This window comes from Bacillus rossius, chromosome 3 (assembly GCF_032445375.1).
Source record: "Bacillus rossius redtenbacheri isolate Brsri chromosome 3, Brsri_v3, whole genome shotgun sequence".
Lineage (NCBI taxonomy): Eukaryota > Metazoa > Arthropoda > Insecta > Phasmatodea > Bacillidae > Bacillus > Bacillus rossius.
The window spans coordinates 119,343,965-119,363,303 of NC_086332.1; the positions used below are offsets into that span (position 1 = coordinate 119,343,965).

At 37.4% G+C, this 19,339-nt stretch overlaps 1 protein-coding gene across 14 annotated transcripts in view; it reads right to left on the reverse strand.

The window, feature by feature from the left end:
- Nucleotides 1-19,339, reverse strand: part of LOC134531200 (alpha-tocopherol transfer protein-like) — a 189,247-nt gene that overhangs the window by 91,136 nt on the left and 78,772 nt on the right. For 12 of the 14 annotated variants that reach the window (XM_063366843.1, XM_063366846.1, XM_063366848.1 and 9 more), the window contains one exon: nt 607-717. The exons of 1 other annotated variant lie outside the window; for it this stretch is intronic. In XM_063366843.1, the coding sequence (XP_063222913.1) occupies nt 607-717 (111 nt within the window). Of the gene's footprint in view, nt 1-606; nt 718-13,749; nt 14,062-19,339 lie in introns of those variants that run through there. One more of the 14 variants, XR_010074966.1, reaches the window with a different exon arrangement.

Below are 19,339 nucleotides of genomic sequence, written 5' to 3' on the forward strand. Positions count from 1 at the left end.
ATCGTCTTCTGTTGACTGTTTGAATGTGCTTACAAATAAAAAAAAAACATTTTAGTACTTACTAGTGATGTGTAACATCTAACTCCGTTAACGAGCAAATTAGTGTGTTCTCATGTTGCAAAAACAATTATGATACGAAACTTGAACACAAAATTTGACAAAATCACACGTAGATTCTTCGCAACCGCCGCTAGAATTGGCTGCCTGAGCAGCTACGTCGACTATAAACTATATAATGTAATGGCTCCGATAAAAGTGAAAACGACTTGAAAAAATAAGAAATCACGGCTTTGGACCAGATTTTCAACAAGGAATTTTATTAAAATACTGTCCATGATGTTAAAATTCCTTACACAGATAATATAATAAAGTTTCCCTTTGGCTTTGTGAACTCTTGTCTACGCCATCCGCCGCAAATGGCCGCACCACGGTTAAATATTTCCGTTCCATAGGTACGACTTCTGTTTCATTTATGAAATTACTCCTACCAAATGCCGTATACGGAGAGCTAAGATTGTACACATCCATAAATAAATTATTGTTAGTAAACAATCATATATTCAAGATTTAAACAGCCATAAATATACAAACAAAAATTATATTTACCATTTCTGCCAACTCTTTCTTCAAAAACGGCTTAATAAGGGCCAGCAATTTTCCCGCCAGAAATATTGCATTGATGAGGTGGATACTTTTGACTCTGACTGGGAGGCAGTCCTAAAAAGAAAAATATCACAAAAAAATTTACTCTAGTAAACTCTAAATTAGAAACACTCAGTTATAACACACATATTTCCAAAATTTATTTAGGTTTTCCTTAAGTAAAAACACATGGCAACATTATACATTTTATTTTATTTATTTATTTATTTGAAATTTTTTACAGCGGTGTCAAAAGGGACAGTGAATACATAATGCAAAATTTAGGAGAAACTTAGAAAACATCCAAAATGACCTTTATGAAAGGACCAATCCAACATATGTTTGTGTGTTTTTGTGAAACAATGGAAAATATTAATCCCGTTGCCTGGGGTAGTATTCCACAGGAGTCCTATTAAATGTGATTCCATGTTTTTACCACTTCCACTATCTTGATCTTGGTGTGGAAGATAGTATGCAAACCCTTGACCATTAAGCATTACGGGAACATTAAGATAATTGTGTAAGCCGATTTTTTAAAATATGAAATTAAATTTAGTTAAACGTATGCATAAAATTTATTTGTATTCTACCCAATTTGCACCTAGGTATGCATGAACATGTCTACGACATAATTTTTTTTGCTAAGTATGTAAGTAGTATATCTCGGTATGTCCTGCGCCTGGAGTCGTAGTGTGGAGCTAGGGCCGATGTCCCCCATCTTGAATTGGGACGTCAGGCGGACATCTTGTATTACCTTGACCTAGACCTTTGATATTGAACTTGACATTCAAGATTTGCAAAAAAATTACTTAAAATTCTCCAAAAGTATCATTTTATTTTCAAAAAAATTCCTCCAAAATATCTAAAAAAATCTCAAAAATTTAAAAGTTCCATATTTCAAGGAAATATTCCCAGTTTTGAGAGAAAATTTTCCTATAAGAGTCCTCAAAATTTTCAGAAGATGGGAAAGTCAGCAAAATGGCTTAAGGTCCGCATTTACAAGCATCCATAAGTTGCTGAGTTCATGATGTTGGCAATAAGGATGCAAAGTCCACTATTTTAAATTGTTATGTAAACTTTGCAATTTCCGGCACGGCTACCAACGTAAAAAAATATTAATTATTTTGTTTTTAATAATGGCAAATATTTTAAAATTAATATAAAGATTAAATAATTTAAAATTTAAAAAATAAATCTGGCATCTTTTATTATGACGTTATGGCCGCCATCTTGAAGATTTGTAACTATCTAGTTGAAAAAAGGGAAAAAATTTATATTTATAAAAAATAAATAATAAAATTTAAATAAAATTTAAATCAAAAAATGCACTTACGTCATAATGTCCTAGCTTCGAACCCGGTAAAGGCAAAAATAAAAATGGCGACGGATCCTTTCCCCATGGAAGCCACCGGCAGTCTGACCTCCCACAACTAATTCCAGGGCATATAAATCGCCGGCTAGTGTGATGTCATGTTCACCATCTTGTTCTTGTCAACTGGAGGCCGTCATCTTAGATCCAACATATTGTGACGGACGTGAGCATGGCCGCGGTTCGCGCAGGTTTGTAGCTGGCTGGCGGCGCCGCACGGCCACTGATGTCACGTGGCAGCCGCTGACGTAAGACGTGCCGCGCGCGCCTGGTGGATTGCGGGGGCGTCGCTTCCCCCCTCCTAACCAACTATCCCCGCGTGGCGCTCCGTCTCGGCGAAGTTACCTGAGACCTGACAACTTTGGGAATTCCGCGGATCGTCACGCGAGCTGCCGACGACTTTCTCGACAATTCTGGCGTCGGGTCGGCCCGGGATGACGCGGCCTGTCACGTCAAACTTTCTCGACGTTTTAGGGCGTCGGGACGGCGCGGGGTAGCGCGACTGGCCCCGACCACTCTCGTGACTTCTAGAAGTGGCGCCTGGGTCTATATAAGCCCAGGACGCTGGCCTCGAGCGGGGTTTTACCGGGCCGACAGTGTCGCGGGTGCGGCGGAGTCTCCGGGGAGGCAAAGTCCCTGGGCGATGGTTCGGGCAGGGAGTATTTCTGGGGCGAGAGTTTCCCGGCGATAGTGCCGCGTGTGCGGTGGAGTTCCTGGGCGAGGAGTTTCTCGGCGAGTGAGTTCCTCGGCGATAGTTGAGGGGCGAGAGTGCTGCGGGTGTGGCGAGAGTCCCGAGTGAAGTTCCAAGCGAAGTGTCGAGTGTAACCTCGGCGAAGGGAAGTGCGACGGCGACGGCGGAGTGCGGCGACGGAGGTCCACGAGGGGTGCTGCGGCGAGAGTTGCGCCAGAGGTGCGGCCCAGCGAGGTGTGTGGTGTGTGAAAATCGAGGGACTGGGGAATAAACTTTTTTAATTGTAATAGATTATTAGGCATTTTTTAGAAGATTATTTGTTAATGATGTAAATATTGGCAATCAATAAAACTGTGTAGCAAAATCTTTAATTGGGCTATTAACTTACGAACCCAGTATTTTTCCCACGATGATTATTGTTTTAATAATCTTAACTATATTGTTTTCGTCTGCTAGAGAATGCTTCCGCCATATTAGTTTAATTTTTACTCACAAGAGTGTAGTAATCATTGATTACTGTTGTGCCGGCCATCTTGAAATTTGGGTGCCAACATAGAAATTCGTAAATATTTTGCTATAAATTCGGGAAAATTTCCAGGATTCATCAAAAAAATGCAATCAATATACTGATTGATTCGAGCTGTTGCTGTCCTTGTTTCCATACTTTATGGAATCAAAAAAAAAAATTACATAAAAATGGTTATTCAATTCTAGGAGCTTAGGTTTCTAGTCTACCAGCCTCCAGTAAGACGATGATGAAATATTGGCTGCCATACTGGAAATTTGCATTTATTGACCTAAGAATTTAGAAAAATGTTTCCAAAATACATTTAAAAAAATCACGTATTAAAATAATAATTGGCTCGAAGGATTTCCGTCCTAGGTTAGATTCTCGGCCAGTGGTAAGAGAAACTAAAGCTTAAAATAAACATGAATTCTGTTTTTAATAACTTTCGTGAAGTTTATGAATCAGGCTCTCTAGGAAAAAGACTGTATACAAGATAACTGTCCGTCAAAATTAATATGTTGTCATTGTGCTTACCATGGAAGACTAATTTTTCGATCCTTGGAATACCGTCCATCCAGGTCTTGTACTAGTTAGGCGTATAGTCCAAATGTCTTCGAACCACAAGGTCATGCCATTTGAAATTGTCATTCGTACATACCGGACGTCTCCGCACCACAATGTCTTCTTCGTCAATAACAAATATAACATATATTTTAAGCAGTCAAGACAAAGTCTTTAAACTGTCAGACCTAAAGTATTAAAAAAATCAATTACAAGCAATTATACAAAAGGAACATGTTTTTTGCTTATTAAAGAATCTAGAATTCCTGAAAAATGTTTAATCATGACCATGAATATTTTAATTAGTAAATTAATATTCAGAGCTACTACAGATTCGAATACGCACATTTAACGAAAGGACACACAATCACCAAAGAAAAGAACACAATACACACACAATGTGGACACAATATACACACAGTACATACAGTGAACACACAGTATACACACACGACACATAATAAATACACTGAACAAACAGCTCACACACTGGACATGCGATTAACACACTGTACACACACAATGAACATCCATTACACACACAGAACACGCAATGGACACATAATGCACACATTGAACATGCAGTCGCGAGAACTCAATCTTAATTAGAAATCATATTTCGTGAAATAAAAAATCATTTTACTTTTAAAATCCAAAAAAAAGTATTTATGAAATTATTTATTTAATTGACAGGTATAACAAGTCAGTATTGTATGTAGCCAGCTTTCCTCAGTTATTTGAGTACGAAGGCTAATTCTTTGATGTGGAAATAGTTTTCTGCACAAAGCGAACCATCAAGTAGTCTTAACCTGTCTAGCAATATGTTATGATCTTTCGATGATGCGTAATCAATCTCTTCTGCTGTCATCTTATTTGCATGTTTATTATAATTTTTGACGTGACAACGTCTAATAAATCGATGAACGCTGGCTGCACGCACGAAATTGTCCCACTACGGATGTCCCGCTACCGATGTCCCACTACATGCGTGGCATCTCTCTGGTATGTTGCGGACGGTACAGAGAACTCGGCATGTGGTGGCGTACTGGTTCGAGATTATTGTTGTGCACCGCGCCACGGGAGTATATTCGCAAGGAAATGGCGTTCTTACAAGTACGTATTATTTTAATTACTAGTGTAAATCAGTATATTTAAACAGTGTTGTATGAGTATTGTTTTAGCTGTGCAAGTAAATATTTATTGCTGGTATGATACTTTTCACGCTTTAGTTTGAATTTGTTAATTATTTGTCATGAGTTATTATTTGATCAACAAAATCACACATCGTATTATAGTTATGAGCCCACGAGCGTGTAAATATTTCGAGTCCAACAGAAAATATGCCAGTGAAAAGAAATTCAAACAAATATCGTGCGTGGATATTATAAATTTACACCATCTAAAACTATTATTCTCAAAATGGACTCGTGGCTGTGTGGTTAGCGTGGATGACTTTCAATCCAAAGGTAATCGGTTCGTATCTCGGCAGCTGCAAATTATTTTATTACTGGAAAAAATAAATACGTCGCACGCAACATTTCGAAAGTAATAAATATATTTAAATTAATGAAAGCAAATAAAAGTAAATTTATTAATTAAATTGTACATTTTATTTCACTCCTTTGTATCCATACAAAATAGTGATAATTAAAAAAAATTGATTCAATTTTATTCATAAAAGTATGCAGAAGTAGATTTTATCATACAAAAGATAGAAAAATTAAAAAAATTCTTCCTCAAAGAATATAACATTTTTAATGCCTAAATGGTTTGGTTGCAAAAACCTTTTACGACTCAGTCTCAGGCCGAATATGATATTTCCTTTTCTTCTGGATCAATAATTTCATTAATGTTTTGTTATGTTGTCACGTTAAACTATCATCCGTTAACCGACTTTACAGACAACCAATTTTTTTTTAATATAACTATCGCCCAAGTGATCATTTGAAGCTTTATTAGAATCATTTATTTTATCACGACGTTTCCTTCGTTTTGGTCTCAGGGTTTCATCACAGTCTTCAATATTGAATGTTTCAGTACAGTTCTTTGATAGCGTCACCAGCCACAGAGAAAATGTCTCCGTCATAGAAGCCAGCATCTTCACCTGCATTACTATAATAACTCGAAATCGCTGATGTCGATTCTTCTTCTTTGTCTTAAAGCTTCCTTTTTAAGCGTCCATAATTATTCCAAAGTATGGAGGATCTACTTGATTTGGGCTAGAATTAATTCCCACTTTTCACGGTGATGATACTGCCATTGGATTCAGTTTTCCCTAAACAATTAACATCCTTCAATTTAAGTTCTTTGTTGAGATCAGGAAAGCTATGACTATAATAAATTACTTTCAAGACAAGGAAAATTATTTACATCATGCAGCACACTCTTCCTTAATGTAGTGGCTTTAACGATGTCCTTTATCTTGTAAGTGGGCATAGGTTGACAAGTTCTGCCGTGTCTTTTTAAACTATCAATTTGTGTAAATGTCATTTTTTTCGTGAAGTCCAGCTTTCTTTCTCAGGACAAATTTCATGCTGCAGTATCTACAGCGGTGTTTTTCCGATTCAGTTGCAGACAACATTACATTAGCTTCTGTAACTATTGCAAAATGATTATTAAAAGTTCTAAACTGGATTAATTACTTAAATATAATTTTTAATATTTCGTCAGCAAGAGTTAATTTATCTAATTAAATAACTTGTGTCAAGTAGGTACTATTACTGCCAACAGATGGCAGCACATGATGTGTTCAGTTAAATATTATTTAATTTTTATGCGGTATGCGGGATGCGTGAATATAGCTTATACCTTGAAATTAGTTGTGGGATGTGCCTTCCATGAAGGAAGGATACGTCGCCGTTTTTATTTTTGCCCTTACCGAGTTTCAATCGAGGACATCATGATATAATAGTATTTTAATTGAAATTATATTAATATTTTATTACTTAATTTTTTTTAGCAATTTTAAAATTATTTCCGATTTTTTAACTAAATAATCACGGTTCCTTTAGGATGGTGATCGTGAAATAATAATCCACGATATCGTTTTTTTATTATTCAATATTTTTTTATTTTAAAATTTTTTCCATTAAAATCAGATAAATATTATAAATTTTCAAGATGGAAACCGCAAAGAAAATAGCAAAGTTTACGTAACAATTCAAAATGGTGGCCATGGCAGCCTAATTGTCACGGTCAAGACCTCAGCGGCTTACGGCGGCTGAAGATGCTGACTTTAACCGTTAAACTTAGTTTTTAATCAACTTGAAATTTTTAAGAAAATTTTGAAATTTTCTTTGAAAACGGTAATTTTTTTCTCGAAACTGGCAATTTTTTTTTATATTTCTTGAGATTTTTTGTGGAATTTTTTTCCCTTAAAACTGGGAATTTTTATTTAGTATTTCTTGTAAATTTTGAGTAATTTTGAGTAATTTATTTTCATATTATGAAGGTTAGGGTCAAGGTAAAGGTTATGCAAGAAAGCCGAAATTACGTCATCATTCAAGATGGTGGACATTTACCCTAGCTCCACACTTCTACTCCAGGTGCAGGACATACCAAGATATACTACTCATGTTTAGAAAAGGTAAATGCATTTATATAGAAAATATAATAATATAATTGTCTAAATGTTTAACTCACAGAGCATGAGATTGTTATACTTCTGTTGGTTTTCTCCGTGTTCACCAGTTACTCTTGAGTGAGCAATAATCTATTTACCTTCTTTTTCAACATGAGTTTTATTGAGAGTTTTGTTTTGTTATGTAAATATTGATACCTAAAGAATACGTTTATAATTTTAGTAATGTGGTGATAAAAAGGAGTCCAGTTGATATCTACGCTTAAAAATAAGATATAACATAATACAAGTGAGACTACAAGCCTTGTTCAAACTTTAAGTACTATTAGTAGTATAGGAGAATATTAACTGCACTAGGCTACAGGCTGAGTAACCAGGAGCCGACCACCATATTGGATTGTGACTTCACTGCGGCCAAAATGGATGGCCCTGACCTGTTTTTTGACCTTTAACCTTGATCTTGATCTTAACCCCGGCGACCATCTTAGATCGGCCATTTTGTTTTATAGAACTTTCTACCCTACTGGAATCGAATGCCCCACTCAATAATGTTGAAATTTTCGTTACGACCACCATCTTGAAAATCCCAATTTTTTATGGCAAAATATCGGGGGGGAAATTTACAATTTTTAACAATTAGTTAATCAAATTTTAATAAAATAATATTTAAAAACACAATTGCAATTTTCGTTCCGACAGCCATCTTGAAAATTCGTAATTATTATCAGAAAAATTTGGATTATTTTATATTATAAAAAATAATAAATTTTTTTATAAAACACTTCAACAACTTAAATTATGTCACGGCCGTCATCTTGATAAACCGTTATTATTTGGCTACAAAATAGGGAAAAATTTAGATTTATAAAACAATAATGTAAATAAAATTTTAATGATTATTAACTGAAAAACGAAATTACATCCTTGTTTCAAACCTGGTGAGAGCAAATATAAAAAAGTCGTTGGATACTTCCTCCACTGAAGCCGCCGACAGAGTGAATTTCCACCACTAATTCCAGGGTACATATCGGCAGATAGTATGTCGTCATGACCGCCATCTTGTTTCGTCTTCTGGAGGCCACCGTCCTGTTTTCGTCTGCTACAGTGCACTACCGGCCTGTTAGTTTAATTTTTACCCACTAGAGTGCCATAATCATTTATTATTACTGTGACACCCACCATCTTGACATTTGGATGCCATATTGGAAATTAATAATTATTTAGCTAGTAATTATGAAAAATTCTAAAAGTTCGTCAAAGATCAACTACTACTAAACTGATTGATTCAATAGATTCATGTTCTATGTTCGATAGTTGATCGATGCAAAAAAAAATTTATGTAAAAAATTTCAATAAATATGGTAGAAAGTCCTAAAAGAAGCTTAAAATACTCATATCAAACTTCTAGAAAGTTGATGATAACATTTGGCCAACATTTGAAAATTAAAAATAAATAACATATAAAATTAGAAAATTTCAAAAATCATCGAAAAAATCACTCATTGATATAATGACTAATTTGATTGATATCTGTCCTTGGTTCCATACAATATTAAAGCAAAAAAAATAATTAAAGCCAAAAAATATTATTAAATAAATCATGTTCCAAATAATAAAAACAGTTTAAGTTCCTTATATAAAAGCCACCTACAAGCCGATATGACCGCCATCTTTAGAATTTGTATTTATTTACCTAGAAAATTACAAAAAAAAATCAAAAATCCATCAAAAAATTGACTTATTAAAGTAATGATTGACGCAGTAGATTTCCATCTTTGGTATAATTCTCGGCCAGTGATGAGTGTAACTAAATCTTAAAATAAATATTAAATTCTGTTTCCCGTTACCTTGACGTCGATCCAAGTGTCTCCCCGGCTCCTTCAGGCCGTTATGCCTCGCCAGTGCCATCTCTTGCGTGTTAGTGCGACGCAAGTGTAGGTGACGTGCGACATATGTTTCCTATACAGGATATGACTTATTATTTTATTATAAATATATTTTTGTTTTACGTTTTTGTACATATTTTTGCTTATATTTTATTTTAATTAATTTTGTATTGAAAGGTTTTGTATTTTGAAAGTTTTTATTTGTTCACCGGGCGCCAAGGCCGTGGCTTCCGCCTGTGACCAATCAGCGCGTTCAACGGGCTCGCGGAGAGGGGAGAGACGCGGGTGCTCCGGCACGCCAGGCGGGGGAGGGAGTTAGTCGCCGCCAGGACTCGGCAGACAGCGGTCACGCGAGTGTCATCGCTCCGCGCTTGTGTGAAGGGAGTCGTGGACCCGGCACGAGAGGCGAGGGACGTGTTCGTGACGGCGCTCCGGGACGGTGAGATTGAGCGGGAGCGGTATTTGCCGTAGCTCTAGACTTTGCCATGCGGAAGTGTTTTCAGCCTTGCAGTCGAATTTGTTACTTTGTCATTCAGTTGCGTGCTCTTATCTTGTCATTTTGTCTCACGTGTGTTCTGTTGTCAATTCGGGCGAGTCGCGATTCTTTGTTTCATCCTGGTCATTCGCAGTCTTAGGTTCTGTGTTATTTTTTTCTTTTAATTTCTTTCTGGCCTGTGCAGAATACAGTCAGACAGACATCCTATCACGCGCGGGTCTTAAGGAGTATATTCTTTACCGTGGGAGTGATAGTCATCACGGGCGGGACGTCCCGTAATTTCCTTAACTGGATCAGTGCGCGGAACCGGGTTTCGACCCACCTCGAATTAGTCACAGGCGGAAACGTGGCAGACCCATGTAAAGTGTTCGGGGTCTTGTACATAAAGGACCATCAAACTTTATTAGAATTGTTTTCATTTAATCTCTGGAGACTAAGTTCCTCGGCCACGTGGCCTGAACCCCCTCTCTACCGAACCCTGAGTAGCCGGCAGTACAGCAGCATTGTCAGGAACTAGTCGACCAGACCACGACAACCTGTAGTGGAGTTTATTAATCATTCATTTTACGAAACACAACACTAGACAAGATTCCTGTCGAACAAAATAGATATGTTGCCGCGCTTCCTAGCATGGAGGTCTATTTTATTTTCAATGCATAAAATAGATTCCACCTAGTTTATGTACAATGCTATACATATTGGCCACGTGTCTTCGGGCCACAGGTCAAAACAATTTCAGGCTTATAGACCAGACATTTCCGAATCTCAAGATTTTCTTCGTCGATAGCTGATATAACATTTTTAAGCAGTCAAGACAAAATAAATGAACTGGTAGACCTAAAGTATCGATAAAATCAATTACAAGCATTTAGACCAACGTAAAAAGTCATACGGTTTTTAAAGGACCAAAAATTCCTGAAAAATGTTTTATCAAAACTGAAAGGTGGTCCGGAGATACTTGGCCCGTATGTATGGCTTTGTACATGAACGGTTTAGAGGTTATTCGGTTTATCGAAAAACTAGACTTACATGTTATGTAATGCGACAATGTATTTAATTCGTGGGACAGGTATATTGTACTGCGTTTTATTTTTTAAGAGAGAATGATTAATAAACTCCTCGAAAGGTAAAAGAAAACAGAATCGAAAATTGATTAAATATTTAGTTACACTTGCCAGTGTTAAAGTATCAAATCAATTTGTAAATTTATTGCGAATTTTTTTGGTGAATTAAGAAATTTCTCTCAAATTTCAAGCTAAATAATTACCCGATTCCATGATGGCGTCCAAATATCCGGATGATGGACACCTCAGTAATAAATTATTACTGCACTCTAGCAGGATAGAATAAAACTAGCATGATTGTAATGCACACTGTAAGACGAGTACACACACACGATAATGACCTCCAGCAGACGAAAACAAAATGGTGGCAATGTCCTCTAGCAGGTGGTAGCTCCTGGTAGCATGTACTGAACACAAAATGTCAGATCCATGATGGTCAAGGTCAATATAAAATTTCAAGGTCTAGGTAAAATTTCAAGGCCAATGTAAAATTGCAAGGTTAAGGTCAAAGTTCAAGGTCAAGGTCAAAGTTCAAATTAAATGCCAAAATTCAAGGTAAAGGTCAATGTTAAATGTCAAGTTCATTGTTCAAGGTCGAGGTCAAAGGTAGGTGGCTTCTGTGGAGGAAGGATCTTTCGTTTTTTATTTTTTGCTCTTACCGGTTTAGAACCAGAAAGGGAATCGGTCTAATCAATCAGTATTCTAATTAGTTAATTTTTTGTGAATTTTGAACTTTTTTTTCATTAAAATCGGATAGTAAATAAAGATTTTCAAGATGGCGCCTTTAACGATACTTGATACAAGAGGTGACATAATTCAAAATGACGGGTATGGTGTAAAACATTTTTATTAAATTTATTTTGAGATTTTTTTAAATATATTATTAAATTACTCTTTCACTCTCGTTAGGAATCGAACCGAGAACCGAAATCGATTTAATAACTATAGATTTGAAATAGGCAATTTTTTTTAAATTTTTTTTGGAATTTTTTCGGAATTTCTAACATAAAATTTTCAGATTTTTAAGATGGCGGCTGTAACGATAATTGCAACGGTGACGTCTTAATACAAGATGGTGGTACTCTCTCAAAAAGGTGATGATATTATTACTTCCAATAAAAAATTAATTACAAGTCCGAATATCCATGTTATTTTTATATATGGTACCTTATATAGTTCTCAGTCTGGTAAATGTCTCGATGGCCGTGCGGTTAATGGCGTATGTTTTATAACCTAGAGATAAGAGCTGTGATGGTTCGATCACAGCGCTTCCAATGTATTTTGCATAAAAAATTAGATTTAATATGCCGATAAGGAGCATAATAGCTATGGTAGGTAATGGAACATCGACCTTATGTGATGAGACAGAGCGACGCTGGCGCTCTCTAGGAACAAACAGCAGAAACAAAGTCGACGGTATCTAAGATGGCAGCCTCTGATGGAACAGAAAAAAAAATCAAGAGCGACGCTGGCACTCTCTAGGAAAAAAAAACTGAAACAAAGTCGACGGTATGCAGATGGCGGCCTCCAGCAGAACAGAAAAAAATAATAATATGGCAGCTGCGACGAAAATTTCATCATGAGTGAGTGGGGTGCTCGATTTAAAGATGGCGGATCCAAGATGGCCGCCAGGGTCAAGGCTCAAGGTCAAGGTCAAAGGTCAAGGTTACGGTCATCCAGGATGGCCGCCGTGACGTCATCGGAGATGTAGGTTCCAAGGCAGCAGAAACCGCCACAAACCACCGCCTGGCGCCTGTGCCCGGACACCCATTTACATACTACTGCTATGTGTTATGTTAAGGCTAAAATTATTTATTTATTTTAGTGGGATGCGGAGTAATCTCTAACGATTGCAAAACAAGTAAGTCTTCGCTAACATCAAGGAGAAGGAAGTGGTTTTGTATGATAGTGCACCTGAGCTGTCTCAAGGCATATTATTTTAATGATTAATGGATGTTTTTTTGTTTGAATTCCGCTGGATTAAAAATATTTTTATTGATAATTTGGTAGCAGAAATTAACAAATTAAATTTAACTCTGAATTATATTGCGTAATTTATTACATAAAAGATTGTGCAGAGATCGATTTCTCAGAAACAACCGGAAGCACTCGGAGAACATCAGCAGAAGTCTCAATAGGAATAATGGGCATATGAAGAATACCATCAATATTTTGCCAGGAATAATCAGGACATGGAGTAAACTTACGCACCTTTTCCTTAATCAATATCAGCAAATCACAGATAAATATTTAAAAATTAAAATTAAAATCTTAAAAGTATGTAAAATTTTAAAATAAAAAAAATCAAATCAAAAAATGAAAAATATTACAATAACCGCTTCTGCTAGGTTGTGAACTAATCCTTTGTTGAACAATAATAGAGTTCTAGAACAAGCCAGAATATTTTAATACATTTTTATTTTTGTTGTTTTATTATTTTTGTTATTTTGCAATTTTTTAAAGTGATTTGCTGATATTTGTTATGGAAAACGTGTGTTAGTCTCCAAAGTGCTTCTGGTTATTTTTGAGAAAACATTCTCTCCGGGAATTTTTTTACTTGATGAGTTATGCAATTTTATACAGAGTTAATTTAAATTTGTAAATTTCTGCTACCAAGTTATCAATAAAATAATTTTTTTCCAGGTGAATTTAAACAAAAAAACATCCATTATTTAGTCAAATAATATGCCTTGGGACAGCTGAGAAGCACCATAATGGAAGACGAACTTTCGTCACCTTGATATCTAGCGAAGCCTTCCTTCCTTGTGGTCGTTAGTGAGCATTCCGCATCTCACTTAAAAGAAATACATAATTTTTAGCTCAGCACAACTAGTAGCTTTATCTGTTTGGCAAGAATCGGTACTACTTACAAGTTCTTTTAAATGAGATAAATTAACATTCGCAACTCATTGTAGTCAACGACAGTTAGCGCAAAAAGTCTCTTAGACTCACAGAATTGTACCCTCGAAGCATCGTAGAATTTTAGCCTAGTAGTCTTGTAGCCTTGTGACCAGATGAAGCCTTGCAGTATTGTATGCAAGTAGCGAAGTAGACTTGTAGACTCGTAGAATTGATGCCTAGTAAAATTGAAGCCTCGTAGCCTCGTAGACTTGTAGATAAATAGGCGTGTAGACGCGTAGACGTGTAGCTTAGTAGCCGTGTAGCCTCGTTGCCCGTTAAAGCCTTGTAGTCTTGTCGTTCTGTAGTCTCGCAGCTTCGTAGCCTCCCAGTCTTGTAGCCAAATAGCAGCTAGGCCTAAGCCAGCTGGAGACAAAGACAGCTGGAGCCAAATACTTTTGCCGCAAAAGAATTTTCGGAGTCAAAGACTGCAGGAGCCAAAGTCTTTTAGAGCCCAAGACTGTTGGAGAAAAAATAATTTTTTTGGAGCCAAATACTTTTTGATTCAAAGGCTTTTTCGAGTCAAAGATTGTTGGAGCCAAAAGACTGTTGGAGCCATAGACTGTTGGTGCCAATGACTTCCTTGTGACTGAATAGACGTGACTGGCCAACGACTGGACGTACCTTGCCACTAACTTGATGTGTCTAGCTAGCAACTGGTTGAGTCTTGTCGCTGACTGGACATGCCAAGCTGATAACTGAACATGTCAACCATACCTTGCCCCTGACTTGACATGTTGGCCTAGCCAAATGTGGTCACCAATCGAATGTGTCTGGCCACTGATTGGACGTGCGCAGTTAATCAAATGTCATGTAGAACTGTCTTAAAAACACATGTCAAAGCATGGAAGACTTGCTTCGCTTTCTAAGAAGAGTGTAGAAATCCGGAAACTCTAGTAATTTACGTCATGTATTTGTTCAATTACAAATAAAAAAATTAATCTTTTATTTGTAATTTTGTTGTTTTATTGCTCGAACATGCCATTTTTTAGTAATTTTGATAAAATTATTTTTGTTTGTCTTCAGTAAAGCTCAAACCAAGGTCGGATATCGAAAAAATCAAACATTATTTAAACAAATGCCTTTTTTATGACTTTTCAAATTTCTGGGATAATAATTACGAATTCCCAAGGTGGTGGCCAAGATAGCATCGGTAACTTACTGACAACTGTTGGATGAGGAATTTTTACATTTTTTGAGGAATTTTTACCATATTTTTATTAAATAGATTAAATAAACATTTTACAATTACAAAGGATCGAACTAAGGACAGGAATCTATTTAATCAATTGGAGGCTGGTAGGTGAGGAATTTATACTTATTTTATGATTTTTCACGAACATTTTAAAATTAGATTTTACTTAAAATTACTTTTTTTGTACTAAGCAAAGTTCGAATCAAGGACAAAATTCGATTGAACTATTGCCGTCTGGTAGATGAGGGATGAATATATAATTATTTTTAGGAATTTTTATTATACTTTTTTTAATAAATATTTTTTACCTTATATTTTAATTACTGCATCGGGCAAGGCTAGAACTGAGGAGAGAAATAAATCTAATCAATACTTATTTAAATGACCGAAATTTTTGATGCTTTTTGGTTTTATTTCTGATTTTCTAGCTAAATATTACAGATTTAAATATATTGAAGGCTCCAAGTTGTTTGAAGTGGAGTCATCTAAAATTTCCTAAGAAATCGCGATCATTGACATCGAGAGGTAATATTGTCACGTTCCAGAAATTTCTCGGTGTGGCCGGGTTCAGATTTCTGTCTTTCATGGCGCGAGCTGTGGGCGGGTCGCTGCGCCCGTGCGAGAAGCGGCCTCGTTTCGTCAGCGACCGGCCGGCGGCGTGTGGTTGCCCTCGCTGCACATTCCTCATGAGTCGCGTGGGTCATCGGCCCTCGCGAGGCGGCGGTCTGCTGGCGTAACTAGGTCGCAGCGCGGTGCTCGTTCAGCGGGCTCGGGCCCTGATTGCGAAATTGGGGGGCGGTGGCCGAGATTCTCTGGAAACGTCGGCGGGGCCGAGAGGGTTTATAAGCAGCCGCTGGAGGTAGCTCGGGGCTCACTCAGGGGGAGGCTATGCTTCTCTCCTGTGGTAACGAGTCGGTTAGGATTTTAGGGATGTTTGGTTCACTCTGGGGGAGGCTATGCCTCTCGCCAGTGGCAACAAGTCGGTTAGGGTTTAGGGAAGTTAGGCTCATTGAGGCGGAAGATATGCCCCGGAACAGCAATACGTTCACGTAAAATTGGTTGGGGTCGCGGAAGTAATGTTTGAGTTGTTTTTGAAGAGGCCGGACCTCCTGAGCTGTTGTTGTTGACCTAATGCTGGACGTATAGTTTTACGTTTTGACCCTAGATAATTTAAAATAATGTGTAAGTTGTCTTTAAGGACTTAGAATGTGTTTTAACTTCGTAGAAGATTTTGATACCCTCTAGCTGCTCGTAGATCAAAGCGTTTGTAAATCAAGATCCCCTTTTAGTTCATTCAAGTTATAGTACCTAATTGTAGAGCAACTAATAAGACTTATTTTCAGATTTTCGTAGATTTTATTTATTTAGTTTAAATGTTAAAGTTAATACTTTTGTATGAGTTTAAGATCTCGTGTTATAAACGTACATTCTTTAGAATTAAGTTTTAACTCATTTAAAGTAATTCCTTCTCTCTCCAGACCTCCTGTACAGGGGGCGGAACCTATAATTTTTATATCCCGATTTGTTAATAGTTTTGATTACAAAATACCCTATTTTTATTGCCAAGGGAGTGTAGGTTTTAAGAGTTACGGAATCCCCCCCCCCCTTATTATTTGGTTTAAACACCGAGTATGTCTCACGTACATTTGGGTGGAGTTTGCCGGGTAGGATATACATGCTCCATTTGGTGGATTCATCGGGTATGTCCTACCGTTACACATTGGGTGGAGGCACCGGATATGATTGTCATACGTTACAATATTTCCGAACATAGCCGATTCCTCACGACTGGCAAGCCAACAAGCCTTCAAGCCATTAATCTGTGGTCCCATAATATTAATCTCGGACCAGCTTCCATATGTGCTTCCGTTTTTTAATTTAGTTTTGACTAGCATATTATTTGACTGGTTGCGGGTACAAAAGCGATTCCTAGGCGACAGGACTTTCAGTTTGATACTGACTACGACGGTGTAATAATCACCTAGATTGTCTCGTCTGATACATTAAGTCCTATAGCCTTGTTAACTCGATGGCATCTTTACCGTCTTTAACGACAGTCTCGATGGATGTTGTACCATCCACGGAGACCTCGATGGTTGCGACGACGATGGCGACGCCCTTAATGGACGGTTTACCACCAGCAGTGCAGTACGTGGTGGCAGAGACGACGATGACAGCTGAGACCTTGGCGACAACGGAGACCTCGATGGCGGGTCTGCTTCTACGCAGTACTCGATGGACTGTGTGTCATCGCCAGCGTCAACATTAAAAAAGACTTAAAAAGTCATTGTACCGCCAGCAGAAGAGACTTAAATTCCTGTAGTAATGTCTGCAGCAGCGACTTCCCAGCATCTGTTCCAAAACTGCGACAAGAGTTTCTCGAACAACAGTAATGTTCGTCGACATGAGAAGAGAGAATGTGCTAAAAATCCTCCTCGCAAAATGATTGGTTGAGAGAAATATTGGCCAAAAAAGTTAATATAAAAACGCACATGAAGACATGCAGAGATAGTGCTGTACGGCAGAAAGTATGGGTTTCGCTTCAAAACCGATGCATTGAAGTTCATAAGAGTATTCCAGGAATTGGCAAAACTGCAGCAACCTCTGTATCTGGTTCGGGTCAGAATGGGTCGTCTTTATCACCGCTGTATCCTTGTAGCTACTGTGATATGTCGTTCGCATTTTCACATGATGCACGAAGACATGAGTGAAGCAAATGTGTAATGAATTCTACTCGTACGAAGTTTCGCTGCGATAAGTCCAGTAGTATATAATAGGGCATCCGGGCGCAGGCTTCAGGCTGTGGTGCCTGTGGTGCCGCCCGCCATCTTGAATTGTGACGTCACGGCAACCATCTTGGATGACCGTGACCTTGACCTGTGAACTTGTACTATGATCATCAAAATTTGGAAAATTGGTCAAAATTTGTCAAATTTTGCCTAAAATCGCCCATTTACATTTTTTTGGAAAATAAATTAGTAGTTTGTAAATGGGGCTACTGAAACAGGCTTCAGGCTGTGGAGCCGGAGCCGATACCACCACCTAGGATTTGTGACACCGCGGCGGCCATCTTGGACTCAAAAATTCCTCAAAATTCCTCAAAAATGACTCAAAATGACTTAAAAATTCCCGTTTGGAAGAAAAATTTCCCGTTTTTGAGGGAAAAATTCCCGTTGCGAGGGAAAAATTAGGATTTCGAAAAATCACATTAGTCGTTTTGCCTTAGAAACCACGAAATTCCTGATATAGGCTTAAGCATCCATGTCTACAGCCTACGATAAGCCTCTGACGTCATCTAGGAGTATGATGTCAAGGTTGCAATTTCCGTTACGCCCGCAATCTTGAAAATCTGTAATTTTTATGTTAGAAAATCGGAATTTTTTTTAAAAATAATTAAAAAAATTAAATAATCGAATTAATTAATAAAAATCTTAAAAAACACTGTTGCACTTATCGTTACGGTTGCCATCTTGGATTAAATAAATGTTGCATATTTCGTTACACCCGCCATCTTGGTTGAGTACTATGTCATCGTTACACTTTATGTTATGACCGTCATATTAGATCCTATTAATGTTGCAATTACCGTTATGGTCGCCATCTTTAAATTTAGACGCCATCTTGGAAATCCGTAATTTTTTGTTAGAAAATCGGATAAATTCCAAAATTCATCAAAAAATAACTTAATAGAATTCTGATAGATTATATCGATTTCCGTCCTTGGTTCGAAACCGCTAAGAGCAAAAAAACACCAGATCCTTCCTCCACAGAAGCCACATACAGAAATACCTACCTCCACCAATAACAAGGTATTTACCATCAGCTGGTATGACGTCATGTTCGCCATCTTGTCTTCGTCTGCTGGAGATCAACACTTGTTTTCGTCCGCTAGAGTGTGCAGGCGACTTGTTAGTATAATTTTCTTTTCACCTTACCTTTAACCTCGACTGTTGGCATTGAACTTTGTCATTGAACTTGACCTTTGTCATTGACCTTGAACTTGAAATATGACCTTGACCTTGGATTTTGACTTGACCTTGAACTTTGACCTTGACCTTGAAATTTGACCTTGAAATATAACATTGACCTTGAAATTTGACCTTGACATTGAAATTTGACCCTGACCTTGACATTGAACTTTGACTTTGACCTTGACGTCCATCATGGATCCGTCATTTTATGTTCAGTACATGCTGCCAGGAGCTACCGCCTGCTAGTGGTCATTGCCACCATCATGTTTTCGTCTGCTGGAGGACACCATCTTGTGCGTACTCGTCTTACAGTCATGCTAGTTTTATTATAACCTGCTGCAGTGCAGTTATCATGTATTATATCTGAGGTGCCCAGCATCTTGAAATTTGGCCGCCATCTTGAAATCATGTAATTACTTAGCTAGAAATGCGGGGAAAATTCGAAAAGTCTCCGAAAAAATTAATTATTAATTTAAAA